Here is a 24,872-nt window from a genome sequence, read left to right on the forward strand (position 1 = left end):
TTTGAGGAGGAAGGCAGAGCACTACGGGCAGAGCACGGGGTTTGCCAGCACAGAAATGATGGGAAAAATGCCCTCTGAGCTTCGCCAGGGGCTAAACTCGGGCACAAAGGACGCGAAACGTGGGGCTGGCTGGAAAGCGAGGACACCCCCTTCACTCGGAGTAATCCGAGGTCAAATAAAGAACAGCAAACGTTTCCTAGGTCGGCACCCAAAACAAATCGAGGCGATTTCTAGGCAATTTTGTTGCTGTTATTTTCGTACGGTGCTGTTCTGTCCATTAAAAATCTTTTTATGCCCCCAGAAAGAGTGGCACTGAGAACGTTTCCCCTGTAACATCACATTATCAACACAGCTCGTTTGCTATTTTTCAATGAATTATCCCTTTTATTTGTTTATTTCTTTGATCAACTATAAATGAAAGTTATTCGTGTATATAAAACTGAAGTTTTTACTGTTGAAATTGAACTGTACATGTTTACTACAGGAAAAAATATCAACTCTTGTTTAACAAGACATTATACATCAATAAGCAATAACCTTGTGGAGGATTTGCAATCACCTGGTCTATAAAAACAAGCAGGACAAATAACAGCAATTTATATGCAAAAGTAATGATTTAATGACTATAAGCAAGACAAAGCAATAGAATTGTGCTTCTTTTGCAGACTGGAGACAATGAAATGTTTAACTACAATTTTCCCGTACAAACATGAAACAATATCCATATAGAATAAACACCCTCACAAATGTATAACTGATGGGTGATGAACACACACGAAGTTCGACCAAAGCAAAGCACAAACTGAAAAGTGTTCTGGGCTGTTCATATTTTATGTCGGAAAAGTTCCTTCTGCTGAAAAAAAATAATACCCTTAGAAGCCTCTAATAAAATGCACCTATTTGCAGGCCATTAAAGAGGAGGCATTCTCCACAATTTATTGGAAATATTAAAGTACCTGTTAAATTTTAATGAAGTTAGTACTGTACCATATACATATATATTAAAACAAATTTAGACAAAATGCCTTCACCCAGCAATTTGCTGGTTCCTTAAAATTTATACCAAATAGTTTATGGCTTCTATAATGATTCCATGTGCTTTTAAAAACACAATCCCACCACTCCAAATAATAAAAAGGTAATCAAACAGGTCAATTACTTTCATCTCCCTTAACTTTTTTTTTTTTCTTCACTGCATCACTTCAACAACATTTGGTAAAGTTAAAATATACCACTTGAAAAAAAAAAAAAAAAAAGACAAAGGCAGTAAAATGCTTTTAAGATTGCCAATTGCCCCCAGGTTATCAGAGACTCGAATGTGCTTCCCCAATACTGTAGCTTTCACACGCAAAGTGTTTCTCGCAGTATGAGCAAAGCTCAAACAGGCGGCATCTGCAAGGGTCGAACCAGTTTCGAAATTTAACAACCATATCATGAGTGCATGAAACACAATATTTTCTTTATAGTATTTATAAATATATCATACAATACTGTTTCCTGTTATGTCATATACCAATATGGCATTGTACAATAAGCATAATGCCATCTGATTCTTACAAAAGCGAATCATTTAAACAAGTCAGTAAATAAAACGGTAATACCCGCTTTTAGGCATACAGATTGTAAAACTGAAGTTTACTTTTCTTTTGATCGGTTCTGCGCAGCAACAGAGAATTAAAGATGCAACATAAGAATCAAAATGGCTAATACGCAAAAATTGTTATTCACAGTGACATGGCTACATATATGCATTATTCTATGCATATTCTTTCCGTTTCGTTGGATTTCAAGATGAAAAAGCACTTGCTTTCTACAGGTTCACAAAACAGCATAATAACAATAACAATTGAAGAGAACGCGATGGAGGAGTTAGTCTGGATTAACAAACTACTTCCCAGGGGTTTTATATCAACTTCGGGAGACTCCCGGGTCCAGATGACGGGGACGGAAACAACTCCACATCATTCAGAACACATGAAGGTGTCGCTCCTGTTTGCTTCCCAGTCCTTCGAAAACAATTTACATTTCAATCTTGCGTCGCAATTAACGTCCACAGCGAATGTCACCTAGTCCGCCTTTTATAGCCAAGTTCAGTGTCACTACAAAAGAAAGCAGTTTGGACGATAGTCACATGGATTAGCATCTATAAAGCTGTAATGGCATGGAGAGATCTATAGAAAGGAGGGGCGGGGGCGGTAGTCTCGTGGGCCCGTCAACCGGACGAAGTGGCCGAGGAGCCGTTTATCGAGGTTTTCCGCGCTCTGTTGGTGAAGGAGGACTGGTGGTTACTGCTGGGGCTGCTGCTGGTGCCGTTCATGGTGCTGGAGATGTGCGGGAACTGGGGATGGGGAGACTGGACCGGCGTGCTGGGGCTGGGCAAACAGGAGGAGGTGGAGGGGATGCCTCCTGCTGGGCTGCTCGCCTTATCGCTCCCAGAGTCACTTTCTAGCTCCCCGCTGTTATTCAAGCCTTCCCTCTGGTGACCGATCTTCATTCTCTTGCAAGTGGGTCGCACTCTGTACTTGAGGGGCAGAGGGCCGTTCTGCAAGGCAAAGAGAAGCCCCCGTCAGCGCCCTGCCCTGCCCGGCCACCACTGGGCACCCGCCAGCCAAGGTTGGGCTGCTAATTACCCGTCTCCAGGTGTAGATGTAGGCGATGTCCATTAGGGTGTAGTAGTCCTTCAAAGGCTCCTCTTCGTACATCACATCGATCTGCTCGAGACATTTAACCTTGCGTTAGCGAGCCGCTACGCTGCCCCCGAGGTGACCGTAGCCCCCAAACCCTTTTAAAAAACGCCTCGCCAGAAATGGAGCTGGGGATTTTTGCATACATTAAATGCGTTTGCAATGAGCTATGGAGCAATCTCTCGATACCTCGATATTTACATAAAAATTCAGGGTGTCACCAAACTCTGCCCTGAGATACTGTAAAATAATGCTCTTAATCCCACCAACGTGTTGCAAACGCCCCGTTGTTAGCATTTGCTGGAAGTGACCAGAAATCTAAACCAAGAGGAGCGTTAACCAGCGTTAGCGGGGTTCCAACAGCAAGACTGATTAAACAAAAAGAAAACCCACTGGGTACCTGGAAAGTGTTAGGAATATCCATTTTACTCCGCAGGAACTTTCTTAGATGCATCACTGTCATTGCTGCTGGGCAGCGTAAGTATCTTTTGTCATTCACCTAATGACATAATAAAGGAAATCAGTCAACTGAGAACAAGCAATTACATCCCCCAAAGCTGCATTCTAACATCTTATGCGATATTTAAAAAAATGCGTGTTATTGAATTCTGAACCTTACGGTAACGGCTTCTACTGTTCTAAGGAACAATAGAAATAAGTGGTACCTTGCGGTTCCAGGGAAAGTAATTAAAAATGCAACTAATTTTATACATGAAGATTTGCATCTCATCCTGAATCCCTGTTAAGCATGCGTATGCGTTACACACTGATTTTTTTTAAATAACCAATAAATAATTTATTGCAGAATGACAAAAAAAAATAGGTTCAACTTTAAATGCAACGCTCCAGGTATTTTTTATTTTTAAGAGCTGGTTGCATACATGGTTGTATGGAGCTGTTCTACCTCTTCTCTCCCTACTACCGCAGCAGGAGGTGTGCTCCTCTCAGTCCGGACACAAATCTCTATCTATTTTTCTCAGCTACAAACCCGCTCAAAAGATACTGGTGTGCGTGTCACGTTTCCTCTGGAGCAAAGGAAAGTTATTTACCTCTTCCTTTGATTTTTCTTTCTCCTTGTTTCCTTTTCGTTCCAGTCTGGGAGAAGAAATGAAACAATTACAACAAATAGTAAATATAGCTGCTATCAGTCAGGTAAACATAAAATATTGCCATTCAGGAACTTGCCTATTCTGGTCAAAGAATTCAATGGATAAGCTTATTATCTCGTCGTCTGTTATAATTCTTTTGTCTTCGTCAGCCACTTCTCCCCTGTCTTCATTAGAGCCATTGGCAGCTGCGCAGAAATTTCCACAATAATTTACATTTTGAAATTCAAATCAGGAAGAATGGCAATTCTCAGCAACAAGAAAAAAAAAAAACTCCACAGCAAGATTATGAATTAAATCTACCAAAGTGCTAAAACAATGAACGCCCATTACTCTGAATTTACATCTTAAAATTCTATCGAGGCACCACTTAATTTGTAAGGTAAAAAGGAAACAGGGAGGCATCTAGGTCAATGCTACAGCGATTTAAGTTGTGAACGAGAAGCGTTTACCATCAGCCGACGGATGAGCAGCATAAAAATCCCTTCTTCTTTTCATTTCATCTAGGTGGAAAAGCACACATTTTTGTCTTTTAGTACGTGCCCTGTAACTGCTGGCAGTGAGACAGGGCAGCAGTTCTGGTTTGGGGTTTTCTACTCTTGAGAAAAAAAAAAACACACTCGTTTAACTACTTACTTTTGAAAAGGCCTGGCACTAGCTTGTATACAATATCTTGGAGAGTTTTATCTGACCTGAAAAAAAAAAACAACCACCATAAAATTAAGCAGATGAAGCAATATTTTAATCCGAGTGGCAGCTCCTCATTTATAATCTTTCACAACAATGAGGCATCTCCTGCAAAGCGGGAGGCTAGTCATAAAAAGTTAACTTACAAGACCTTATAATCAAGCTAACACTCTTCTAAAGGCTGCTATAAACCAACACCCGAGTGATCTGCGGCACAACAATTGAAAAATAATTCTCTCAGGCTGGAGGAAGGCCCTGAAAACTACCAGTCCTCCAAATGAAGGGGGAGAACGGGAAAAAAAAAGCAACAGCGAGAAGAAAATATTCCTGAACCGAGAAGCCTGCTCTCGAGGCTTTCGACTTTCAGCCTGAAAAGCTGGAGCAGCATTTTATTTTATTTTTTACATGGCTTTGCTGGATGGCCAGACTGAAGCACGTCCGTGAGAAATGGAAAGTGGGGATAAAAACTGTCGGATCGGTATCCATGAGAATGGGGGGAGAGGGAGAAGGCATTGTGGCAGCGGTTCGCCTATGCAAAAAAAAAAAAAAAAAAAAAGACCCAACAGCAACTTTCTGCCTCGCATCCAGCGAAATCTTCAATTTCCATCAATGACAAAACTCCAAAGAGAGAGCCTACGCGCAAGTTAGCTCGGAAATTGACAGCTCCTTTCAGATTGAAATGGCACACCGAGAGATAACATCAGCACAATCGCCGCTGGCCTCCCCAGCCGGGGGAAAACCAGAGGAGCGCGGCACACCTCGCCCCCCGCTCCTACCTTATGTTCAAAAGCGGCCGGGTTTTGTGAACTTGGACATCGCAAATGGGGCAGTACTTGCTCGTCTCCAAGTAACGCACGATACACGTCTTGCAGACTGCAAGGCAAACACGGGGAGCCTTTTAGCCAGAGGTGGAGGTGCCGGCGGAGCATGCATAGAGCGAGGTGCGATCTTCTCAGCTATGCAAGCCCCGCAGATCGTCCATCGGCAGGAGCGCGCTGCTTAAGCTCGACAAATACCCAAATAAGCCGCGATTAACATGAAAAGGGGACGCTCGGAGTCCATATACTCGGACTTTAACAAAGAGAGCAGCAGGGCCGGCGGCGGGAGGAAGCCGCTCGCGGCGGGGCCGGCCGGGGGGCGGCTGTCCCGGGGCTGTCCCGGGGCTGTCCCGGGGCTGTCCCCGTCCCCGAGCCGTCCCGGGGCCGTCCCGGGGCAGGGGCTCGCCGGGCGCCCGGTGCTACTCACACGAGTGGAGGCACTCGATGATGGTCGTCGCGTCGATGAAGTACCCGCCGCACAGCACGCACATCAGATGGGGGTTCAGCTCCGTGATTTTGATCCTGGTGGTCCGGTGCATTTTGCCGGCGGAGCGGGCGGCTCTGCAAGACACGCGAGCGGCCGGCGGGCCGGGTGAGCGGGGCCGAGCGCCGCGTCCCGGCGCCGGGGCCCCGAGCCCGGCATCCCCCGGTGGCGGCGGCGGAGGAGGCGGCGGCGAGCCCGGGTCCCGGGGCGGCTCCGTGCGGCTCGGGGCCGGGCTGGGCGCAGCCCCGCGGAGGCGCGGCCGCGGCGGCCCCCGCGCCGCTCGCTCCCCGCCGGGCACCGGGCTCTCGGCGGGGCCGGGCGGCGGCTCTCGGCGCGGCGGGGAGCCCGGGGGGGGCCGGCCGGGCACCGGGCTGCCGGCGAGCAGCACAAAGGGGAACCGGCGCCTCCCGGTGCGGCTGCCCTGGCATTTCCGGAGAGCGGGGAGGGGCGGCGGGAGGGGGGGGGTGGGGGGAAGGAGGGACCGAGATTGGTGAGGGGGGGGTAGGGGGGGGGCACACAGACGGGGGGGACACGCACCTCGGAGCGGGGTCCGGGCGGCGGGGCCGGCCCGACAGGGGGGTCCGGGCGGCTGCCGCTGCCGCTCGGTGCCGATCCGGATCTGCTCCGCTCTCCGAGGGGGTTGCTATAGCAACTTACACTTACACTTGGCATCCTGCCACCGCTGGGAACACACGAGAGCCGGGCGGGGGGGCGGCTCGAAGGGGGGGGGGGGTGGGGAGGGAAGGGGGGCCGGGCCGGGCCGGGCCGGGCCCGGGGGGGGTGGGACACGGGGCCCCGGGGGGCTGCCCGGGGGGGCGGGGGAGCCCCGAGGGTTTGGGAGCCCGGTGGCGAGGGGATGGTGGTGTGGGGGGGTGAGGAGGGCATGCAGGGGGAGGTGAGGATTTGGGGACGCGGGGGGGGGGGGGGGCGTGCCGGGGGGTGCCGGGTTGCGGGGTCTGAGCCCGGCGGAGGCGAGAGCGGGAGGCTCCTCCCGAGCCTCGGCCATTTCGGCTCCTCGCAGGGGCCTCTCTCCACGTCGACTCGGGGCGAGGAGCTGGGCTCGGATCGCTCCGCTCCCCCCCGCCGCTCCCTCCTCCCCCCGCGCCGCCCCGCCGCGCTCCCGGGCCCCCCGCACCGCCCGCGGGGTGCTGAGCCCGCTCCGCGCCGCGCCGCCGGGGTCCCGCCGCCCCCCGGTCCCCTTCCCTTCGGTCTCCCCTTCCTCCCCCTCCGCCCCAGCTCTCGCTCTCTCTTTCTTTCCTTCCTTTCCTCCCCCCCCTTCTTTTGAGGCTCATTTGAAAAGCCTCCCGCGGACGAAGCGAGAGCGGTGCAAAGTTTTGCAAGAGGTGGAAAGTGATTTGCAGCACCCGGGGCAAGGTGCTCGGGTGGGAGGCAACGCACGGCTCCGGATCCTTAAAATTAAAATAAAATAAAAATTAAAAAAATAAAAATTAAATAAAATAAATAAATAAAATAAAACCGCCTCCTTTTCAGTCATAAAGCACACCAAGGGAAGGGAGAAAAAAAAAAAAAAAAAAGCTCAAACCGACTTTAAACGGTACATTAGTGACAACATGCAAAGGACCATGTGACCAAATCATTCCTAAAGCTAAATCAACACCTTGTCAACACAATGCAGCGACAAGAGTGAAAAACAAATGTCATTTTCACAGTCTGAGCGCCATAAACCCCCATCGGATGCAGTGGCACCAGCGTTACATGCACACGTACTATTCAAAAATGAGAGGGAATAAGAGCTAGAGGGGAAAGTACACAGCGGGAAAATACCCTATCAGCCACGTCAGTTGCAGAGCGAATTATTTTCTGTCAGCCAGATCCTGAAAAATGCGAGGTACCCGTGTTAGCGAGCTGCATGCTGCTCGTTTTCCCGTGCCGGCTCTCCCAGCACAGCGGCTCGGCTGCCTGTCCCCCCTGTCGCCGAGCCGCAGCCCCCAGCCGCCTCTTGCGAGCTGGGGCAGCCTCCAGCCGCGAGGCTCTCCCCAGCTGCTCGCAAACTTCGATGCTGGGCAGCGCAGGCAGCCCCACAGCCCCAGCTCTGCAAACGCTTTGAATTTCGGCCAGCCCGCCCAGGACAGGGGTAGGGTATTTCCCGAGGAGTGCACACACAGCGCCAACGAGCGACCTTAGCAAGGAAACTTCTGCTGCTGCTGCTCCAGGAGAAGCTCGGGACGAGCCGCAGAGCAGGCTCCCCCAAACCCAAAGCGGAGCGAGCGGGCGAAGAGAAAAACCGAGTGCGAAAAGCCCCGAGCGACGGCAGGTCCCCAAAGCTGCTGCTGGCACCGGGCAGGAGAGCGAGCCCCCCGCTTTTTGGGGCTGTGCTGCCGCTGCCACGGTCCCTGGCCCCCCCTGCACCCCCGGCCGGCGGCTCGCCCCCCTCCAGCACGGGCAGAGCCGGGGCTCCGGCCCCCGGCCCCCCGAGGGAGCCGAGGCAGCGGCTGCGGGGTGCCCCCGGGTCCCCGCCTGCCCCGGGCTGTTCGTCCGAGCCAACACCTCGGAGCTGACAAATCCCCGAAGTCCAAAACCCGTCGGTGAGCGGGGTCAGGCGAGCCGGCTGCTAGAAATCCTTCCCCGCCAGCCCTGCCTTTCTGGGACAAACCTTGCAGGACACCGACGCGTTTATTTCACGCGAGCCTAGCCCCTGCCCAAGCGGAGGAGGATTAAATCCAACCGTGAAACCCGTTTTTGTCCAAGCGACCCCCTAAACGCGGGTTCTTTATCGCCGGGAGTTGGAGTTATCTTTGCCATCAGAGACTTTCCCCGGCCAGCAGCAGCGGGCAGGGATCCCCTCGCCGCCAGCCGCCCCAGCAGGCACACGGACACGCGTGTAAATCCCTGCGTGGGGGCCACAGCAACCCGCCGCGTTTCTCTCCAGCAGCCCGAGCTCAAGATTTGGGGAGGAGGGAGACCCTTTCAGTATTTTTTTTTTTTTTTTCCCCCTGCTCGTGGTGATAAGACGACGAGTACCGACACTTCACACAGTCAATACAAACAGCCTCTTAGCCAGGACAATACTTATTTACACATTGACACATGGGACAACCAGACGTAAAATATCGGAAGATAATGCTTGCTGGAAGTAAACACTGCCAGCCGACTGGTTATTTAGAGGCCTTAAACGGGCTGTGTCAAAATGAGGAAAAACAGAAGTGCATTCTCCTGCTGAGGATCAGCTACATTATTAAAAATCCATAAACGCAATAAACTATCAAAGCTCGCCTGACAGGTCTCTGACAGAAAATACACCCGCAAAAAAATAAAAATAAAAAATAAATAGAAACATCACTGGGACAGGTCTGTGCACTTGGTACCTATCTCCACTCGGGAAAGTCTCTCCTCATCAGGGAAGAAGCTGTCATGCCACATCCTCACCTACTATCAGCCAGAGCCACTTCTACTGAGAAGTCTGTTACTGCTCTCTCACGTAAGAATGCCCCCATGTGTTTTTTAAGGAGGGACGGTGCTCCTTTCAAAGGAGGCATAGGTAGCTCAAATATCCTCGCCCAGCACGCTGCGGCCAGGAAAAGACCTGAATATTGGCAACAGAGTGCACAAGGACCTCAGCCCCTTCAATAACCTCCCTGCAACTACGTGAACTCCACAGTCGGTCCCCTTAAAAAATGCACGAAAATGTTAATTTGGCATTCATTAAGGGATCAGGTAGGTCATCGCTTCGTATCTCTGGCAAACTGCACCAAAAGTGCGTCTCGGTTTCCAGGACGTGCTGCAAATGGGCAGTCTCGGTAGTTTGCCCGGACTGCACTTCCAGAACCTGCTCGGTCTTTGGGACGGTCCCATCAAACAGGCTGCCCTGAGCACTACAGACCACGCAAAAAAAATTAAATAAATAAATTCCAAAAAATCCATTTAATGCCCAGCTTGCAAACAGGCACACGCGCCCAGGTTTTCCTGAACTTTTTGGAGAGTGGAGGAGCGAATCAAAGTTTCTAGCTGCTGAAAAGTGACTCTCTCCCTTTTCCAGAAACGCGTGTTTTTGGCTTATTTTTACCTGTTTACTCGCAAATATTTACAGCAAACAGGCGGAAACACCCCGCGTTATACACTGCCAAGGCCAGACAATCGCAAACACATCCGCAAGCAACTTTCCAGCGCTGCCCACAGCCTGCACGAGGATCCCACTCGTGACACCTTTCAGACCTGACAAAGGATTCCACGTTCACGTACCCTTCCCGGGCTCAGGAGGAAAAAGGAAAAAAAATAAAAATCCCCAAGGCAGGAAAGAAATCCGAAAACCCCTCTCCGTCCCACGGGCACATCACCTTTGCTCCAAAGGCTCTAGCAAAGCGCACACCCCAGTCCCCACAGCTCGCAGCCAAACTGCTCCCTTTGGCAAATTCAAAATTCAAAAAAAAATACAAATAAAAGTTGTTCCCCGGTCCTGGTCGCCCCCTCCCCGCCTCTCCCAGCGGGGACACCCCCCCAAACTTTCGCATTTGAAGCACAAATGTAAGAGGAGACACTGGGAACAACTGGGAACCGCCATCTTACGAGCCATCCAATTTCCCCCAAGTACTTGTCCAAGTTAAGTTAATAACATTTTCTGCTGGGCGCCCCGGAGCCTACCAACCCCTCCAGGAGGATCGCTACCCCCCGGCGGCTCCGTCTCTATAAAATGGGGGCGTTATCTGACATTTTGGGCTCCCCCGGACGCCTTTCTTTCGGGGAGGACTGAAATCACTTGACCCAGGCAGCTCCAGATTTCACGACCGTCCCTGTTTAATCAAAATCTGCCTTTAAACAAAGGGCGCTCAGGCCGGGCTGGCAGCAGGGTCTGCAAATATAAATATTCTCCTCGGGGGCCATGTGCCCAGAAACGTTTTCGGGGGCACCTGGGGGAAGAAAGGAACTAAAATTTGCCAATGTGGGTGCGCAGCGAAAGCGAGTGCACGGGCTGCTGCTGCTGCTGCGTGTCTAGATGTGTGCGTGTGTGGCTGGAGCAGCCTGTCAGCGCTTTTCCCAGCCGGAGAGCCGGGGGGACACCTAGGCTCCCCTTTGCAGCCCCCAAACCGGCCGAAAACCGCCGCCGAGCCCCCGCCGCCCCCCGCCGTCGGTGAGGAGACACCTCGCTGCATACATACCCGGAGGAAGGAGCCGGCGGGGGACGATCGGAGCGGCCAAAAAAGACAATGAAAGTTAAAAGTCGTTCAGCAGAAAATGAATGTGAGCCAAGCGGCCATCTTGAAATGAACTGCAGACGCTGTCAATTGCAATAAGCTTATTGCTGCTGCCGCCGCCGCTGCGCTCCGCTCATGTTAGTTACAAAACGCCCGGGTTTTTTCCTCCAAGCTTCCACCGACCCTTCGGGCTCCCTCTCGCTCCCTCCGAGCCTGCCTTTTCGGCTGGCTCAGGCGCCGGGAGCGCAAAGTCTCGCTAATCCGGATGGGTCCTCTCTCCACCAGCCCATTGTCTCTCCCTCTTCCCCCCGCTCTGCCTCTCGCTTTCGCTCTCTCTCTCTCTCTCCTCTCCCTCTCTTTTTTTTTTTTTTTTTGTCCTCCTTTTTTTTTTTTTTTTTTATTATTATTATTTCATAGTTGGTGGCGAGGGGAGGGAGGAGGAGGAGGAGGAGGAGGAGGAGGAGGAGGAGGAGAAGGGAGGGGGGGGGGGGAGAGAACGGGGGAGGGCGGGAGGGTGGAGGAGGGAAAAATGCAAGGCTGAAGGCACACACTGCAAACTGACACCGGCCCCAAAATGGCTCGGAGTTCGCCCGCCCCGCCAGCGTCACGTGGGGCTCCTCATTCCTTAAGGGTGGCCTGGGAATTAGCGGCCGTGCCGCCGGAGCCCGGCAGCCTCCCCGTGACCCAATCCCGCAACCTCCTCCTCCTCCTCCTCCTCCTCCTCTTCTCCCTCCTCCTCCTCCTCGCCCTCCCCCTCCTCCTCCTCCTCCTCCCCCCCTCCCTCCCGCCGCCCCCTCCCCTCCCCCCCGGCCCTACACGCGCGCCGCCGCCGCCTCCTTTTCGCCGCCGCCTCCCCGCCCCGCCACGGCACGGCTCGGCACGGCACGGCACGGACCGAACCCCGCCCCGGACCCGCACCCCCCGCCCCCCCGGGCCCCCCCCCGGCTCCCCACGCAACGCCCCCGATTCCTCCTTTTTTCTCCCCCCCCCCCCCCCCCCGGCTCCTCTCCCTTTCATCCCCTCCGCTCCCCCACGCTCACGCGTGACCCCACGCCCCCCCCCCACATCCACGCCCGGAGCCCCCCCCCCCGCCCCCCCACGCACTTGTTGCTCCCGCCCCGTCCCGCCCCGCGTGGGGACGCGTGGCCGCCGCCCGCCCCGTCGGGGCCCGCAGCCCCCTCGGAGGGGCCGGGGAGCGGCGGGGGGGGGGTCGGAGCCGCCGCCTCCCGCAGCCCGGAGCTGGGGACACGTCGGGGACACGCGGAGGAGCGGGGCCGGCCCGGTGCCGTCGGGCGGGGAGCGCCCCGTGGGGGCGGCCGGGGCCCCCCGACGTGCTTCCCCCGCCGGCAGGTGCTCGGGCCCGGCCACCTCGGGGCGGCGGAGAGCAGGGGACGAAAGGACGAGCCCCCCCCCTCTCCCCCCCCCCGCCCCTCCCCGAGCCGTTCGAGCCGGCGCCGTCGAGCGGGAGCCGCCGCCGGGGCTCCTCCGCTGCGGCGGGCGGGCTGCGGGGCGAGCCGGCCCCCAAAAAATTGAACCAGGGCCCCCTCCGCCTCCCGAGCCGCAGCCCGACCTTTAATCCCGGCCGGGATGCGAGATCGGCCCCGGTTAAAGCACGCAGCGAGTCCCCAGCGCCCCGTGGGGCCGGGGCCGTGCACAGCCCCGCTGCTGGGGACGCCCGATCCCCCCCCCCCCCGAAAAAAAAGGAATAGGAGCGAATAAACTTTATTAGAAACCAAAGAAATAGAGGCACAGGGAAAGGGGAGGAATGCTTGGAAGACGGCAGTTGAGTGGACGTTTAACTCCAGGCGTGATCTTCCAAAAAAACAAGCGAGGAATAGCAACTGCGGTCGTAAGAACAGTTATTTCCCTTAATTCTCGTCCAGGAGATCATTAAAAAAGCTTCAGAGCACGAGATGTAAATGGAGATGAAAGACATTTGTCCTTCAGAAGACGCTTTTAGGAATCAGTACGTGAGCTCAGCAGGCTGGCTCCTTCCTTCAGTCACATCTGAGTCGCTCTTTCTAGACTCTTTGCAGCATCTTTTAGTTTTCCCACTAAATCCTGAGAGACGGAATACCAGCTTAGAATAAACATTTTTAAAAGGTCAGCTAGCAGGAGAACAGAATATTCTTTTTGCACACAGAGGGAAGGGAGACCAGCATCCTATACCACAAAGAATTGTTGCAGTTGACGAACAATGCCAGCAAGTAATTAAATAAATTCCTTTTTTTTTATATATATATATATATATACTGTTGTAAAAAAGTAAGAAAAGTTGGAACTGAAGGAAAATGCCTTTTATCATATATGATCTCCTAAAATATATCACTACTTTTTAACGTGCAGATTTTATTGGTATGGTTACAATGGCTGGTGCTAAGAGGCGCTAGGAGCTTTTGAGCACTATATACATTTCTAAAATCCTGAAAATATTTTGAGTGTAATTTTGTGCTGGGACCATTCTCCAGTCAACGTACGCCAGGCTTAAGTCAGTCAGTGAACCAATTTAAAATACTCTCTAGCATGTCAAAGACAACTTTGGAGGCACACGTGAACCAAACGGCAGCATAAACCTGAAGTTTTAATATCTTGCCTTCTCTGCCCCAGCCCCTCTTCCCACTCTCCCCCAGTTTGCTCACTTTCAAGCACTACAATACCTCCATTGTTCAGTTACACATTTAAATCGCTAAACAAAGATCAACGTTTGTTTCACTAGGTTTCTGACGTGCCATTAACGCCACTGAAGAGGCTCCAGCTCGTTCTCTATTTTCATTCGTGACATATTTCAGCCAGTGAACCGCTTTCCTTAATCATTTCCCCAACCCGCTGGAAATCAGTTTGAGAAAAATGATGCATCCCCTCCCAAATATACGCATTGGTTATGAAAACAGACCAAATATTTACGCACACATGGAAACAACACATGCAACCAAAATCAGCTACTGTACAGCTTCAATTGAGAAGACAGCAAGACCACATCCAGGTAATTTTGTCAGAAGTTTCCCCCCACCCTCCCAGTTCAGGATTTTTATTTTATTTTTTATTATTTTTATTTTTTGAGCATAGTTTCTATCACTTAATTATGATTGACAAGGTGTTAAAAACATTTACATCCACAACCGGAGCCAAGCATAAAAACAATGAGGAGGGAAAAAAGTACCTGCAATTGCTCCATCGTGCAACTAAAACTAACATCTGGGTGCGATCCTGAATCACTCTGAGGGAAAGAAAAGAAAAAAAAAAGACACACACCAACAAAAGACAATTTTATTAAAAAATGACAAGGAATTGCATTTTTTCCTCTGAGGGTGAGAGCAGTACCGTACCTCCACGTTTAAGGTCACCAAATAGGAAGGCTGGTAAGTTTTATGAAGTTGGTTGGTCTAAATTAAAAACAAAGAGCATTGAAAAAAGTCAGGTCTCAGCACTGGAACAGGCTAAAGAAACACGTTGATGCTTTGCGATTACCTTGATCTGATATTCCAAGCGCCAAGACACATCAGTTATATGGAGGGGAGATCTGCCTATGCTGAAAGACACAACAGTAACAAGTTCCCTAAGCTAAAAGGAAAAGTGAATTTTCTAAAGCTGCCCATCAATAAAGCCAACAAGTTTCTCAAGATACTTTTAATGCTCCTTCAAAAGTTCAAAAAGTTACTTAAAAGTAGAATACTGAAAGGAGGAAGGAAAGTTTCAACAGCTGTTTTCTAAGGGCTGTTAAAAATGTAAAAAAAATTAAAATAAATAATATATTTTTTAAAATCAATATTTTTTACTTAATCAGGTGAAATATGCATGGATGTTTTCCAGGAGAGTTTCAAAGTAGCTTTAATGGGCACTGATTCACCTACCTTCCCAACAGGATTTCCAAGGCATCCTTGTTTTTCTGAAGGAAAAAAAAAAAAAGAGAAAGAGAGGGGGAGAGAAAGGAAAATATATTTGGAAGCTTCAAACAAATTGCTGCAGGAGAAGGAGAAGACCAATACGTTCAAATCGGATTCAAAACCTGATATTCGGTGCAAAACTGCTCGATTCTCTCTTTCTCCAATTTACAGTCTTCCAGGCACGTGCTGCGGGGAAGCAGAACTTCTCATCAGCCCTCTGCTAGCCCCGGCTCGGCCGTGAGCCAGGGCAGCAATGGGGTGGCCGCAGGGCGCTGCTGGTACCTGATGGCAGCCACGTCGGCTCTCTGCTTTGCTGCCTCCAGAATGCACATCGCAGCTGCGGCGTGGCAGTGCTTTAACACCGCCGGGTCGATATCTTGCAGGTCTGGATCGTCTACAACAAACGCCCCGCTGAGGAGGGCAACGCCGAGCCCGCAAACTTCGCCCGGGGTCGGGGACCGGCTTGGGGATGAGGTCGGGACGAAGGGGAAGGGAAGAAGGGGAAGGGACGGGGGATGCTACGGACCCCGCGGTGCGTCCCGGCGCTGCTCCTAACTCTCCACCCCATTAAAAATGATAGGAAAACAAAAATAATAAAGCGAGGAGAAGCTGGGTTTCCTCTGCACGCCCCGCTCGCGGTTCCCCGGGGCGGCTGCGGGTTAAAGGCAGGCTCGCAGCCGGGGCACCGCCGCCCCCCTCCGGCCCGGCGGGGAGCAGGGTGCGGGGAGCAGGGTGCGGGGAGCAGGGTGCGGGGTGCCGGCGGGGCTCCGCCGCTTTGCATCCTGCCGGCGGGGCGGCCCCGTGCAGCGGCACCCGCGGGCGAGGGTCCGGCGGCGGTGCCGCTGTGCTCGCACCTCTGTGCACGCACCCGCGGCGCTGCACGCGTGCACACCCCCGCCTGCATGCACACGCGGCTATATGCATGCAGGCGGTCCTATATAGACGCACGCCCCTATATGTGCATGCACCCGGTCCTATATGCACACAGTTCTACGTGCCCGCAAGCAAACCTATATATGTGCATAACCCTATGCTCGTGCATACCCCTATATACATGCACACCCCTATGTGCATGCACGCAGTCCTATATGTCCGCACACAAACCTATATGCATGCATAATCTTATATTTATGCACAACCCTATACCCATGCACATGTATGTGCATACAGACCCCTATATGGATGTACACAGTCCTATATGCACACTGTTATATGCGCTCATGTGAGCCTATATGCATGCATACCCCTATATTCATGTATACCCCTATGTGCATGCACACCTCTATGTGCACACACACCTATATGTGAGCATACCCCTATATTCATACATACCCCTATATTCATGCATACCCCTATAAGTATGCACACAGACCCCTGTATGCACACAGACAAGCCTATATGCGTGCAATACCCCTATATTCATGCATGCCCTGTAAGCATGCGCACAGCCCCATATACACACAGACCTATATGCACATGCAAGCCTATATCCTTGCACACCCCTCTATGCATTCACACCCCTATATGCACGCACCCCTATATGCACGCACCCCCCTATACCCCTACATGCACACCCCCCCCTATATTTACACACCCCCCCGTACACGCACACCCTTAACACCGAGCACCGCAGCCCCACGCAGGACCCCCCCCCACCCTCCCCAACCCCCTTTGCACACCGCATCCCCCCCACCTCCCGCAGGTGGCCCCCTTAACACCCCCCCCCCCCAAATCCCCTATTACAACCCGATCTCTCTCCCCTCCTCCCCGCGCTCACCCAGGCCGCCGGGGGGCTGCAGGAGGCCGCGGAAGGCGGCGCGCAGCAGCGCGGTGTAGGCGGCCCGGGGGAGGCGGCGGGGGTCGCCCAGCAGCCGCCACCCGCCCTGCGCGGCCGCCGACAGCTCCATTGTGCCGCCGTGACCTTCGACACGCGCCACGTGACGCGCGGCAGCTGATCACCGGCGGCGGCGGGGGCGGCGGGGCGGAGCCGGCCGGGACCGGGGACCGGGAGCGGGGGGCGCGGGCGGGCGGGCGGAGGCGCCGCCGGGGCGAGGGCTCCGCGGTACCGCGGAGCCCTCGCCCCGGCGGCGCCTCCGCCCGCCCGCCCGCGCCCTTCCCGGCCTCGTCACCCCGAGGAAGGCGCCCCCCGGGCCTTCCCTCGGCTGCTTCCGAAGCCTGTGAATATTCAGGATTTTCCCCCCTCAGTCGCCTCTTTCTTGATGTTCTGAGGAGAAAATCCTAACCGGGGCCGGCGAAACGGCCCGCGGCACCCAGCTCTGAACGGGCTGAGCCGCCAACGCGTAACCCCAGCCTGCCCTCGACAAATTTACTGTGGTGTTTCTGAAGCGAAAAATCCCAAATCTCAGTCTGAAAGCAATGCAAGCACTGACAGGGACGCTAACGCACAACCGAGCCTTCCCTCCACAAACCTTTATTGTAATATTTCCGAAGTGGAAATTCAGCACCAAAATCTCCTCATATGTTTATATTTTTAAGAGTAGAAGCTAAAGGCCCCCGCCTGCTTGGTGATTTTAACATAACATCTACATACTGACAGCAAGCTAGTCCTTTCCACATTACAGATACATTTCAGACAACGCAGCCTTTCCACGCTGCACACACATTTCAGACAACACAAAGTGTAAAAATGACCAGCTGCCAATTATCACCAAATACATAACATAAATTCATGTAAAAAAAGCAGTTTTTCCTCTACATTTGCAATGCTTCTTGTCTGAGATAGGATTTGGTGAGGAGAGTAAGTCAGATGCACTAGCACATGTGTAAATGTAGTGTAAATGTAGTGCAACATGTAAAGCATATCCCGTGCATACCCCTATATATTGTCATACCCTCATGTTTTATCATAACCTAATTTAAAATTGGTGAGCATCCCCTGCTCTTTGGGTCAGCTTCTGACCTGTGCCGCGATCCCTTTGTATTTTGACACCCCTGCCAGAGGAGTGGACCTCGTGCTAGGAGAGAGCTTTGAATACCCAAATTTCATTTCTCCTGACCTATTCCAGGCGATTGACTGGATTTAATTGAAGAGCTGTTAGGAATTTTGTATCCACATCTGTACCTGTCACTAATTGTAGACCGTCATCTAAGAGCTCAGCCAAGGTTTTGAAGCCAGTTAAAGTTTTGTTCCAGTGAGAACAGTAAAATTGTATTTTATCACATCTAGCCACATCACATTTTACATGCATTTAAATGTGTTTTCTCTTTGTGATATTAATCCACTTCTTTTCTCTAAATCAGCTGTCTGCCTGTCACATACGTTTCGTCCTCAGTACTGATGCAGGACACGAGCAATCAGGTTGCTGGCACTTCTCCGCTCACTAGGTAAAATCATGCATTGCTAAACTTAGGTCTCAACTATGCACAAACTGAGGTAAAAATAATAAAAGTCTACTGCCTGCAGGATCCGGCCCTTAATTTTGACACACCGTGTAAGCTCAGTGTCAGGTCTCCCGGCAGCACGAAGAACGACTGCGTACATTTTTGGTGTATGATCTGATGTGATAGCACTGGTCCGATGCTTTGGCATACAAATGAACACCACTGAATTGATGAACGCTGAGCTTCAGAGCTCTGCCTGACAGAATTCCTGCTGATTTGCATTTTGCCAGAAACTAAAAGGCATGACAACAGCAAGGTGGGCTGGCAAAATCAGGCTTTCTCTGTCTTGTGGTATGGTTGTCAAATATAGACACGATACATAAGAAAAGGCATAAAATGGAGGAGAAGAAAAACCATAAAATGGAGGAGAGGACAAAGCTCTGAGCTGTAGATTTACAAAGGTGCAGAGACCACAGCTATGGAAAAGGATTGTCATAAAAAAACTGTTAGCAATGTACACATATGGCATGGTTACATGCTACAGAAATCTATTCTTCAACATCCTCTTATCATTTATAGCATATTGAAATATATAAATCAAAATCTATCTTTTACAGGCAAAACAACTGTTAAGGATTCATCACAAGATTATACAGCCGTGTCAGTCCTTTAATTAATTTTAATCACTAAATTTGTGTTCTCAATTCCCCTGCCCAGCCTCTCAGCCTGACCTTTATTTTTCCTCTCTCTCTCTTTTTTTTTTTTTTTCTTTCACCCCAAAAAGGACAGAAGATGGATTCACAGGCTGTCAAACTGGTATCAGATTTTACTGCCTGTGCATAGTGTTTACATGTTTTAAAACCCCGCTCATCATAATTTCCAAGAGGAGGAAGCCAACATGTATATCAAATAAGGAAACTACAAAGGAAATGCATTAATATTTGATTATTAATTAATCAGTGAAACTACCTCAGTCCATGTGAGCTAGTCTTTTTTACAGCTTGTTCTTTGTTACTTAAAACAAAATAATGCAACTGATCAAAATGAGGGGAAATCATTTTGCATGTCATGTGCACTAATTCATAAAATTTAAGAGTTGGTGTAAGTATTGCTGAAAACTCTCAGAGTAGCATTTTTTTCTGTTTATTCTTTTTCACGGAGTGAGAAAACAGTAACTTAAGGTGATATTTCTACTGTCAATTTTAGTCAAATTATTACTGACTTTAGAGTTTCATCCGCAGAGTAATGGGCTGCCTCTAGAATCTCTCTTTTAAGTTAGTAGTGAGCCTACTAATTATAACTTAAATATTTTGCTGGGGAAAAAAAGTGTTTGAAGCAGATAAGAACATTAAATAATTTGTGACTATTTACTACTAAGTGTGATTTTGCATGGATTAATTTCTGAAAGAAAAAAATGACATTCATGTTTCATTCGCTGATATTATCATAGCATGAAAGAAAGGGAGCATGCATACTCAAAAAGGCCCAGAAAAATGTCCCCTGTGCAAATGGTAGAGAAGTGCAATATAGCAAATAAAATACTGCCTTGAACAAAGCTGTAACGTGGGTTATTTAGTTGGTACAATTCTTGTAGACAGTCCTCATAGCTGGTGAAAGCACAGTGCTTCACATCTATTTGCAAAAATATTTGATACCCTCAAGTTTTTCTTGTATGTATTAATTCCAATAAATGCCTTGTTTGGGTAAGGACAAGGACTATTCAATAAAACCTACTTTGTTTGCTCACAAATAGTTCTGATTAGCAGATCAGGAAATTAACTTTTGAATTATATATGTGAAAGCACTTGATTTATTTTAGTAAGGTAAAACCTGTAGTAGCTGAATATAGTTTTGATCAGGAGTTTAATATTTCTTATTCTAAGTTTAATCTGAAAAAAATGTTTTCACTCTTAGGTACTGGTTTTGAATTTAACTGACGTTAATTTAGGTAAAAAATAAAACAAAACAACCAGGACTTATCTGTTTACCTTTTGATTTGCTTCATTCTGACTTGTTTCTGTCTTCTGTTTGTCAAAACTTAAAATCTTCCTGCATTCCCCTTGTATGTGAAAAGAGCCATATAGTCTTAGTCTGTAAAAAAAAAATGTTAAGAAAAACTTAACAGACAGCTTTCACATTTAAATTTTATTCCCTTTTAAATTATACACGTTTAAGCTATTTATGTTACAATCCCTATTTAAGTACTCAGGAACAGAGACAAAACAGAGAAGTTTTATTTGTTTAAAACATCATAGCTGCTCAGATTTCGAAAGACAGAGAAAAAATCTTGCGTATTATAAAAGTCCCCTTATTTTACTAAAATATTTATCAAAACAAACTCTTAGAAATGCATTTCTTTTTATATTTTATATGTTAAAAAAAGCACAGGGAGAATTTGCGCATGTCCATGTGTAAGATCACACCGAAAATGAATAATAAAATGATGTAATGATTTGGACATGTAAGCAGGCATTATTGTGATGTACTGGACAACACATCCTCCAGGATAGCAGCTTTATTCTTTTATGGATAGTTCACAGTAGTATGCACAGTTCAGAGTCGTACTAATTAAGGGGAATTACTGCATTTACTGAGTTTTCAGTCATGCTCTTTCTCTCACAGAGAAATAAAGCTCTGTAGTTCAGATTGTTTGCTCTTTCTTAAGACAAAACTCTAGTGTCTTGGACTAAATTCAGGGAGATTTATAAACGAGGCCTACACGAAGGTGCTCACCTTTAATGTTAAATGAAGAAATACAAAAAGATTCCCGTTGCTTTAGGGAACTGTTAGCATGATTCCACGTCTATTCCTGTGTCGCAGATGAAAGTAGTTTTGTCATACTCACAAAAACGCTAGGAAATGTTTTTTAATGTTTGTATTGGTACTCTGTCTCAGTAAACAACAGTTATTAGCAGTAGATTTTAAACTGACATTTTTGCTTCCTTTCAAATCATCTGACATAATCTGCAGACGCTTCAAAGTTGTGCCTACTGTTCCTGCTGCTCAAGCAGCACTCAGATGTCACACACTGCACTGCAAGTACTTTACTTTTAGCCTCATTTTTTAGATTTATCGAGGAACATATAGCCTGCGTGTGCTTTTCAACAGCAAACTAAATGCATTTGGAATTTGTCAATGTTTTAAGTAAGACTTTTTTACGTGTTTATGCACTTGGTGGTGAGATTGCAGCCTCGCTATTGGAAGCCTGTAAGGAGGATATTATGCTCTATTGTCAAGAAGCATTCACAGTCTGTCACATTAGTGCTAGAGATGTGTATAGAAGAGTAATTATTATAAGCTGACATCCAGCAAATGTAAGTAAAAATAGATAAACCTCAAAGGAAAATGAAGCTGTACAGTTTAGGTACTATTTGTCTCCAGATGTTCAATGTCAGGGCACTAAAATGTTGTTTACCATAGTTGGGGAAATAATTTCGTGTTTATATAACAAACAAATGTGTTTTTCTTGTAGCTCTGCATTTAGTTAGCTTCTTATCAAGGTAGGTAATATAAAAATACAAACAATGAGTTATCAGTAATCAACTCTTTAAAGAGATGCATAGCATAACACTTCTAATTCTATTTTTATGGTTCAGCAGTATCAAGTCGCAAAAGATTTTAAAACAACTAATATGATGGGCCATTTTCATTAAAAAAAAAAAAAAAAAAGAGAGAAAAAAAAAAGGAACATATTACAGTGAGAGCAAGCACTAGGCAGTATTATTTTTCTAGAATTAATCTTGCTGTTTCTTGAAAATGTTTGATTCTGATCATAAAGCATGGCTCGCATGCCAGGATGATAGATGCCTTGAAAGAAGCTTTGATAAATAAAATCCTGCAGACCTTGGCATTCACAGTTCCCTTTTGGCAATAGTGAGGAATGGCTGAGTAATATTTAGGAAATGGAGTTATTTAAGATGGTTTATTGCATCTAAAGATGTTAGGGCTAGATCTGCAGCTAGTGTAAATCAGCATATCTCCATTCGTGTTACGTACATTGCTTTGTGTCAGCAGAGAATCTGGCCCATATCCATTATCTAGAGGGAATATCAACTACTACAAAGCATACTTATCTAACCGAAAGCAAACGTAGTCTGCGTAGCTCATTGATGTTGCTTGTAACACTTGTGTTAACCTTTATAACGTGATAAAAATCTGGCACGGTTACGTAGGGTTACAAATTATTTTGGTTTGATAATATCAACAATTATAAATGAGCATTTATCACTTTTAATACTGCTTCAAATTACATTGATAAAGGCTTTGCTCAATATTGATGAGAGGAGTAGTAATCCAGGACCTTTCTGTTGCTCTAATTAACATTACTGGCAGCAGAATTAGGCCTCTCCTCTGAAGCAGATTTGTCTGTCAAAGTAGTATGTAGGTTTTTGTTTTTTTGTTTTTAATGCAGTACATTTTTTGTGATATCTTTCGGTGAACATATTTCATATCTAGTGATGAACACATTTTACAGAGCCACGAATTTTAGTTGGGCATTTGCATTCATACAAGTGTGTCATTCAACCCAGTAAAATCACTGAGAGTTCAGTTCAGATACAGGCACCTGCAGAGTCCAAGATCCAAGTTTTAGTTTAAAATATTGCCCTGTGAAAAGCAGAACAACACAACAAACACTGCTTTGTTCTTCATTTGTTTGATTCAGTTAATGAAAGAGGAATTTTAGTAATTATTTGAACTTTGAGTGGTAAACAGTGGATCCAAGTTACTGCCTATAACGTTGTACCCATCAAATCTTTCCAGCAACTGTTCCAACAGTAACTTAATGGCAGATCTGAGCACTGAAATAAATGGCATTTTACACATGCTGAATAGCCTGAACAGACCACATTTATTTCAGATTGTAGGAATAGTTTTGATATACAAATACAATCGCAGATTCTGCCCAATTTTAAATGGTAAATGATGTTTTGGTCGATATGAGAAAACAAAGAGGAATGCTTTGGTGACCCTAAATGTATTATATTGTTAACACCGCTGAAAACTACTAGTGTCCATGTACTGTCTGTTTCATGCAAGATTTATTTGTTGTGAGAGAAAGCCCTGATGGTTGGTTAGTGAATTAGGTCAATAAGCAGTAGGATAGTGATAGGGGAGATTCTATTGCTCTTGGGGATTTAGGCTTCCTAGCACGACATTTAAATCAATAGGAATCATCAGCTACCCTAATCTGCCCATACCAAATAGTGCTGGGCCTGAGGTGGTGGAGAAAAATTGGAAGAGACCCTGGGAAATGGCTTTTTTTTTTTTTCCCTGAGATAATTAATGGCATGCGCTGTGTAGATAATTATGAAAATATTTTATCCATGTTTGCTGTATGCAGAATTTTATTGAAAATACTATGTATTTCTACAGGTAACACTAATTATGATCACCGTCACTTATTATTCATGCACTCGTAGAACTATTCAACTGCTTTTGCAAACGCATCAGTAAACTGTCAAAATGTATGCTAGAAAGTGGCACAAGGTAAGAAATTCCCATTACAGCATGAACAAAAGTGTTAAGATCCTGGCTTGCAATTGCTGGTATTAGCTAAGGTAATACAATGTTGATGTAGTTAAAATAATAACAGAAAGACAGAGTTAAATTTACAAAGCCATGTAGAACTAGTGTCAAGAAATGAGAGAAGCCTACAGACTTTTTCCTCAGTAATCGTTCAAATCACAAACCCAGAATTAAATAAGCGCATCAATGAAATGCAAAGATACATTGCTTTCACATCCTAGATTTTCACTGAGAACACAGAAATTTGAAGTGAATGTGTACTGCCACAGCAGCACTTAGAAAGCTGAGAAACAACGTTCTTACAGACAACAACAATTTCTTTGATTTACTAATAGCAGTCAAATACCATTTAACTTTTCTCAATTTGTATTTGTCAATTTACTATGTTAAATCATGAATAATAATTTTTATATCTATGCTAACCATTTCAAATTACATTTAAATAGGGCATTGTGGATACCTCCATACCTCCTCTTGCCTTATGCTTATTATAAAACACAGGTGAACCCGTTCTTTGTTTAAAAGGCTGTATAAATTAAAAGGAACTTTAAAAAAATAAAAATAAAAAAGAAGACTTTATCTTGGACCACCACGCAAAATAACACTCCCCTTCAACTGCACTGGAAGCTCACACAGGAGCTTGTTAGCCTCAGAGAGCTACGTAAGCTTGTTAACAGGCATGCACTGACGGTGTTGTTCTGATTTTGTCAGCCTGCCTGCAGCACTGAGATGTGAGGTGTATCTGTTCAGTCCAGTGTTGCTGCCATTGCACCACTTCTGCAGAGATAAAGTTCCACCAAGGCTGATTCGGAACTACTACGGTGGGGAGCAAGCAACAAATTTCAAAATTTGATCCATCAGTTCTTGGCTGTCAAAGCCCATGCCCATCTGTTCGCATGGCAAGCAGCCCACTCGCAAGTTATCCGGACCTTTCCCCTAAGACATAAGTGGCAAGAGCAGTTTAGTTAATCTGTGCAACAATGCGAACAATCTTTCATTTTTTTTTAATTTTTATTTCTTTTTTTTTTTTTTTTTTTTTTTTCCTGCAGGAAGTGTGGTCCAGCATCTCGGAGAACTGGGCAGAATTCCCCTCCTTTCACTTCATTGTATTTTTGCCATATATATCGGTAGAAATAGTTGAGTGAAGGAGGAAAGAAAATCAGGGGCTTACTGGTGCGGGCTGCTGCCAAA

At 47.8% G+C, this 24,872-nt stretch overlaps 1 protein-coding gene across 4 annotated transcripts; it reads right to left on the reverse strand.

Moving 5' to 3' along the window:
* Positions 1-595: 595 nt before the first annotated feature.
* On the reverse strand, positions 596-16,812 carry BMI1 (BMI1 proto-oncogene, polycomb ring finger). Of its 4 annotated transcripts, XM_068673759.1 has the most exons (14): positions 16,591-16,812; positions 15,096-15,207; positions 14,936-14,999; positions 14,781-14,815; positions 14,069-14,146; positions 5,723-5,856; positions 5,254-5,350; positions 4,427-4,482; positions 4,243-4,293; positions 3,870-3,978; positions 3,734-3,779; positions 3,085-3,183; positions 2,631-2,711; positions 596-2,542 (listed from the first exon to the last, which is right to left on the reverse strand). In XM_068673759.1, exons 1-14 carry the CDS (start codon positions 16,718-16,720, stop codon positions 2,213-2,215), a joined length of 1,422 nt encoding a protein of 473 aa, XP_068529860.1. In that variant the 5' UTR covers positions 16,721-16,812; the 3' UTR covers positions 596-2,212. The 4 variants fall into 4 exon arrangements, with proteins under 4 accessions (XP_068529860.1, XP_068529857.1, XP_068529858.1 ...); XM_068673756.1 differs by lacking the exons at positions 14,069-14,146; positions 14,781-14,815; positions 14,936-14,999; positions 15,096-15,207; positions 16,591-16,812 and adding an exon at positions 10,894-11,689; XM_068673757.1 differs by lacking the exons at positions 14,069-14,146; positions 14,781-14,815; positions 14,936-14,999; positions 15,096-15,207; positions 16,591-16,812 and adding an exon at positions 6,317-6,455.
* Between the last annotated feature and the right edge of the window lie 8,060 nt (positions 16,813-24,872).

Source organism: Anas acuta, chromosome 2 (genome assembly GCF_963932015.1).
Source record: "Anas acuta chromosome 2, bAnaAcu1.1, whole genome shotgun sequence".
NCBI lineage: Eukaryota > Metazoa > Chordata > Aves > Anseriformes > Anatidae > Anas > Anas acuta.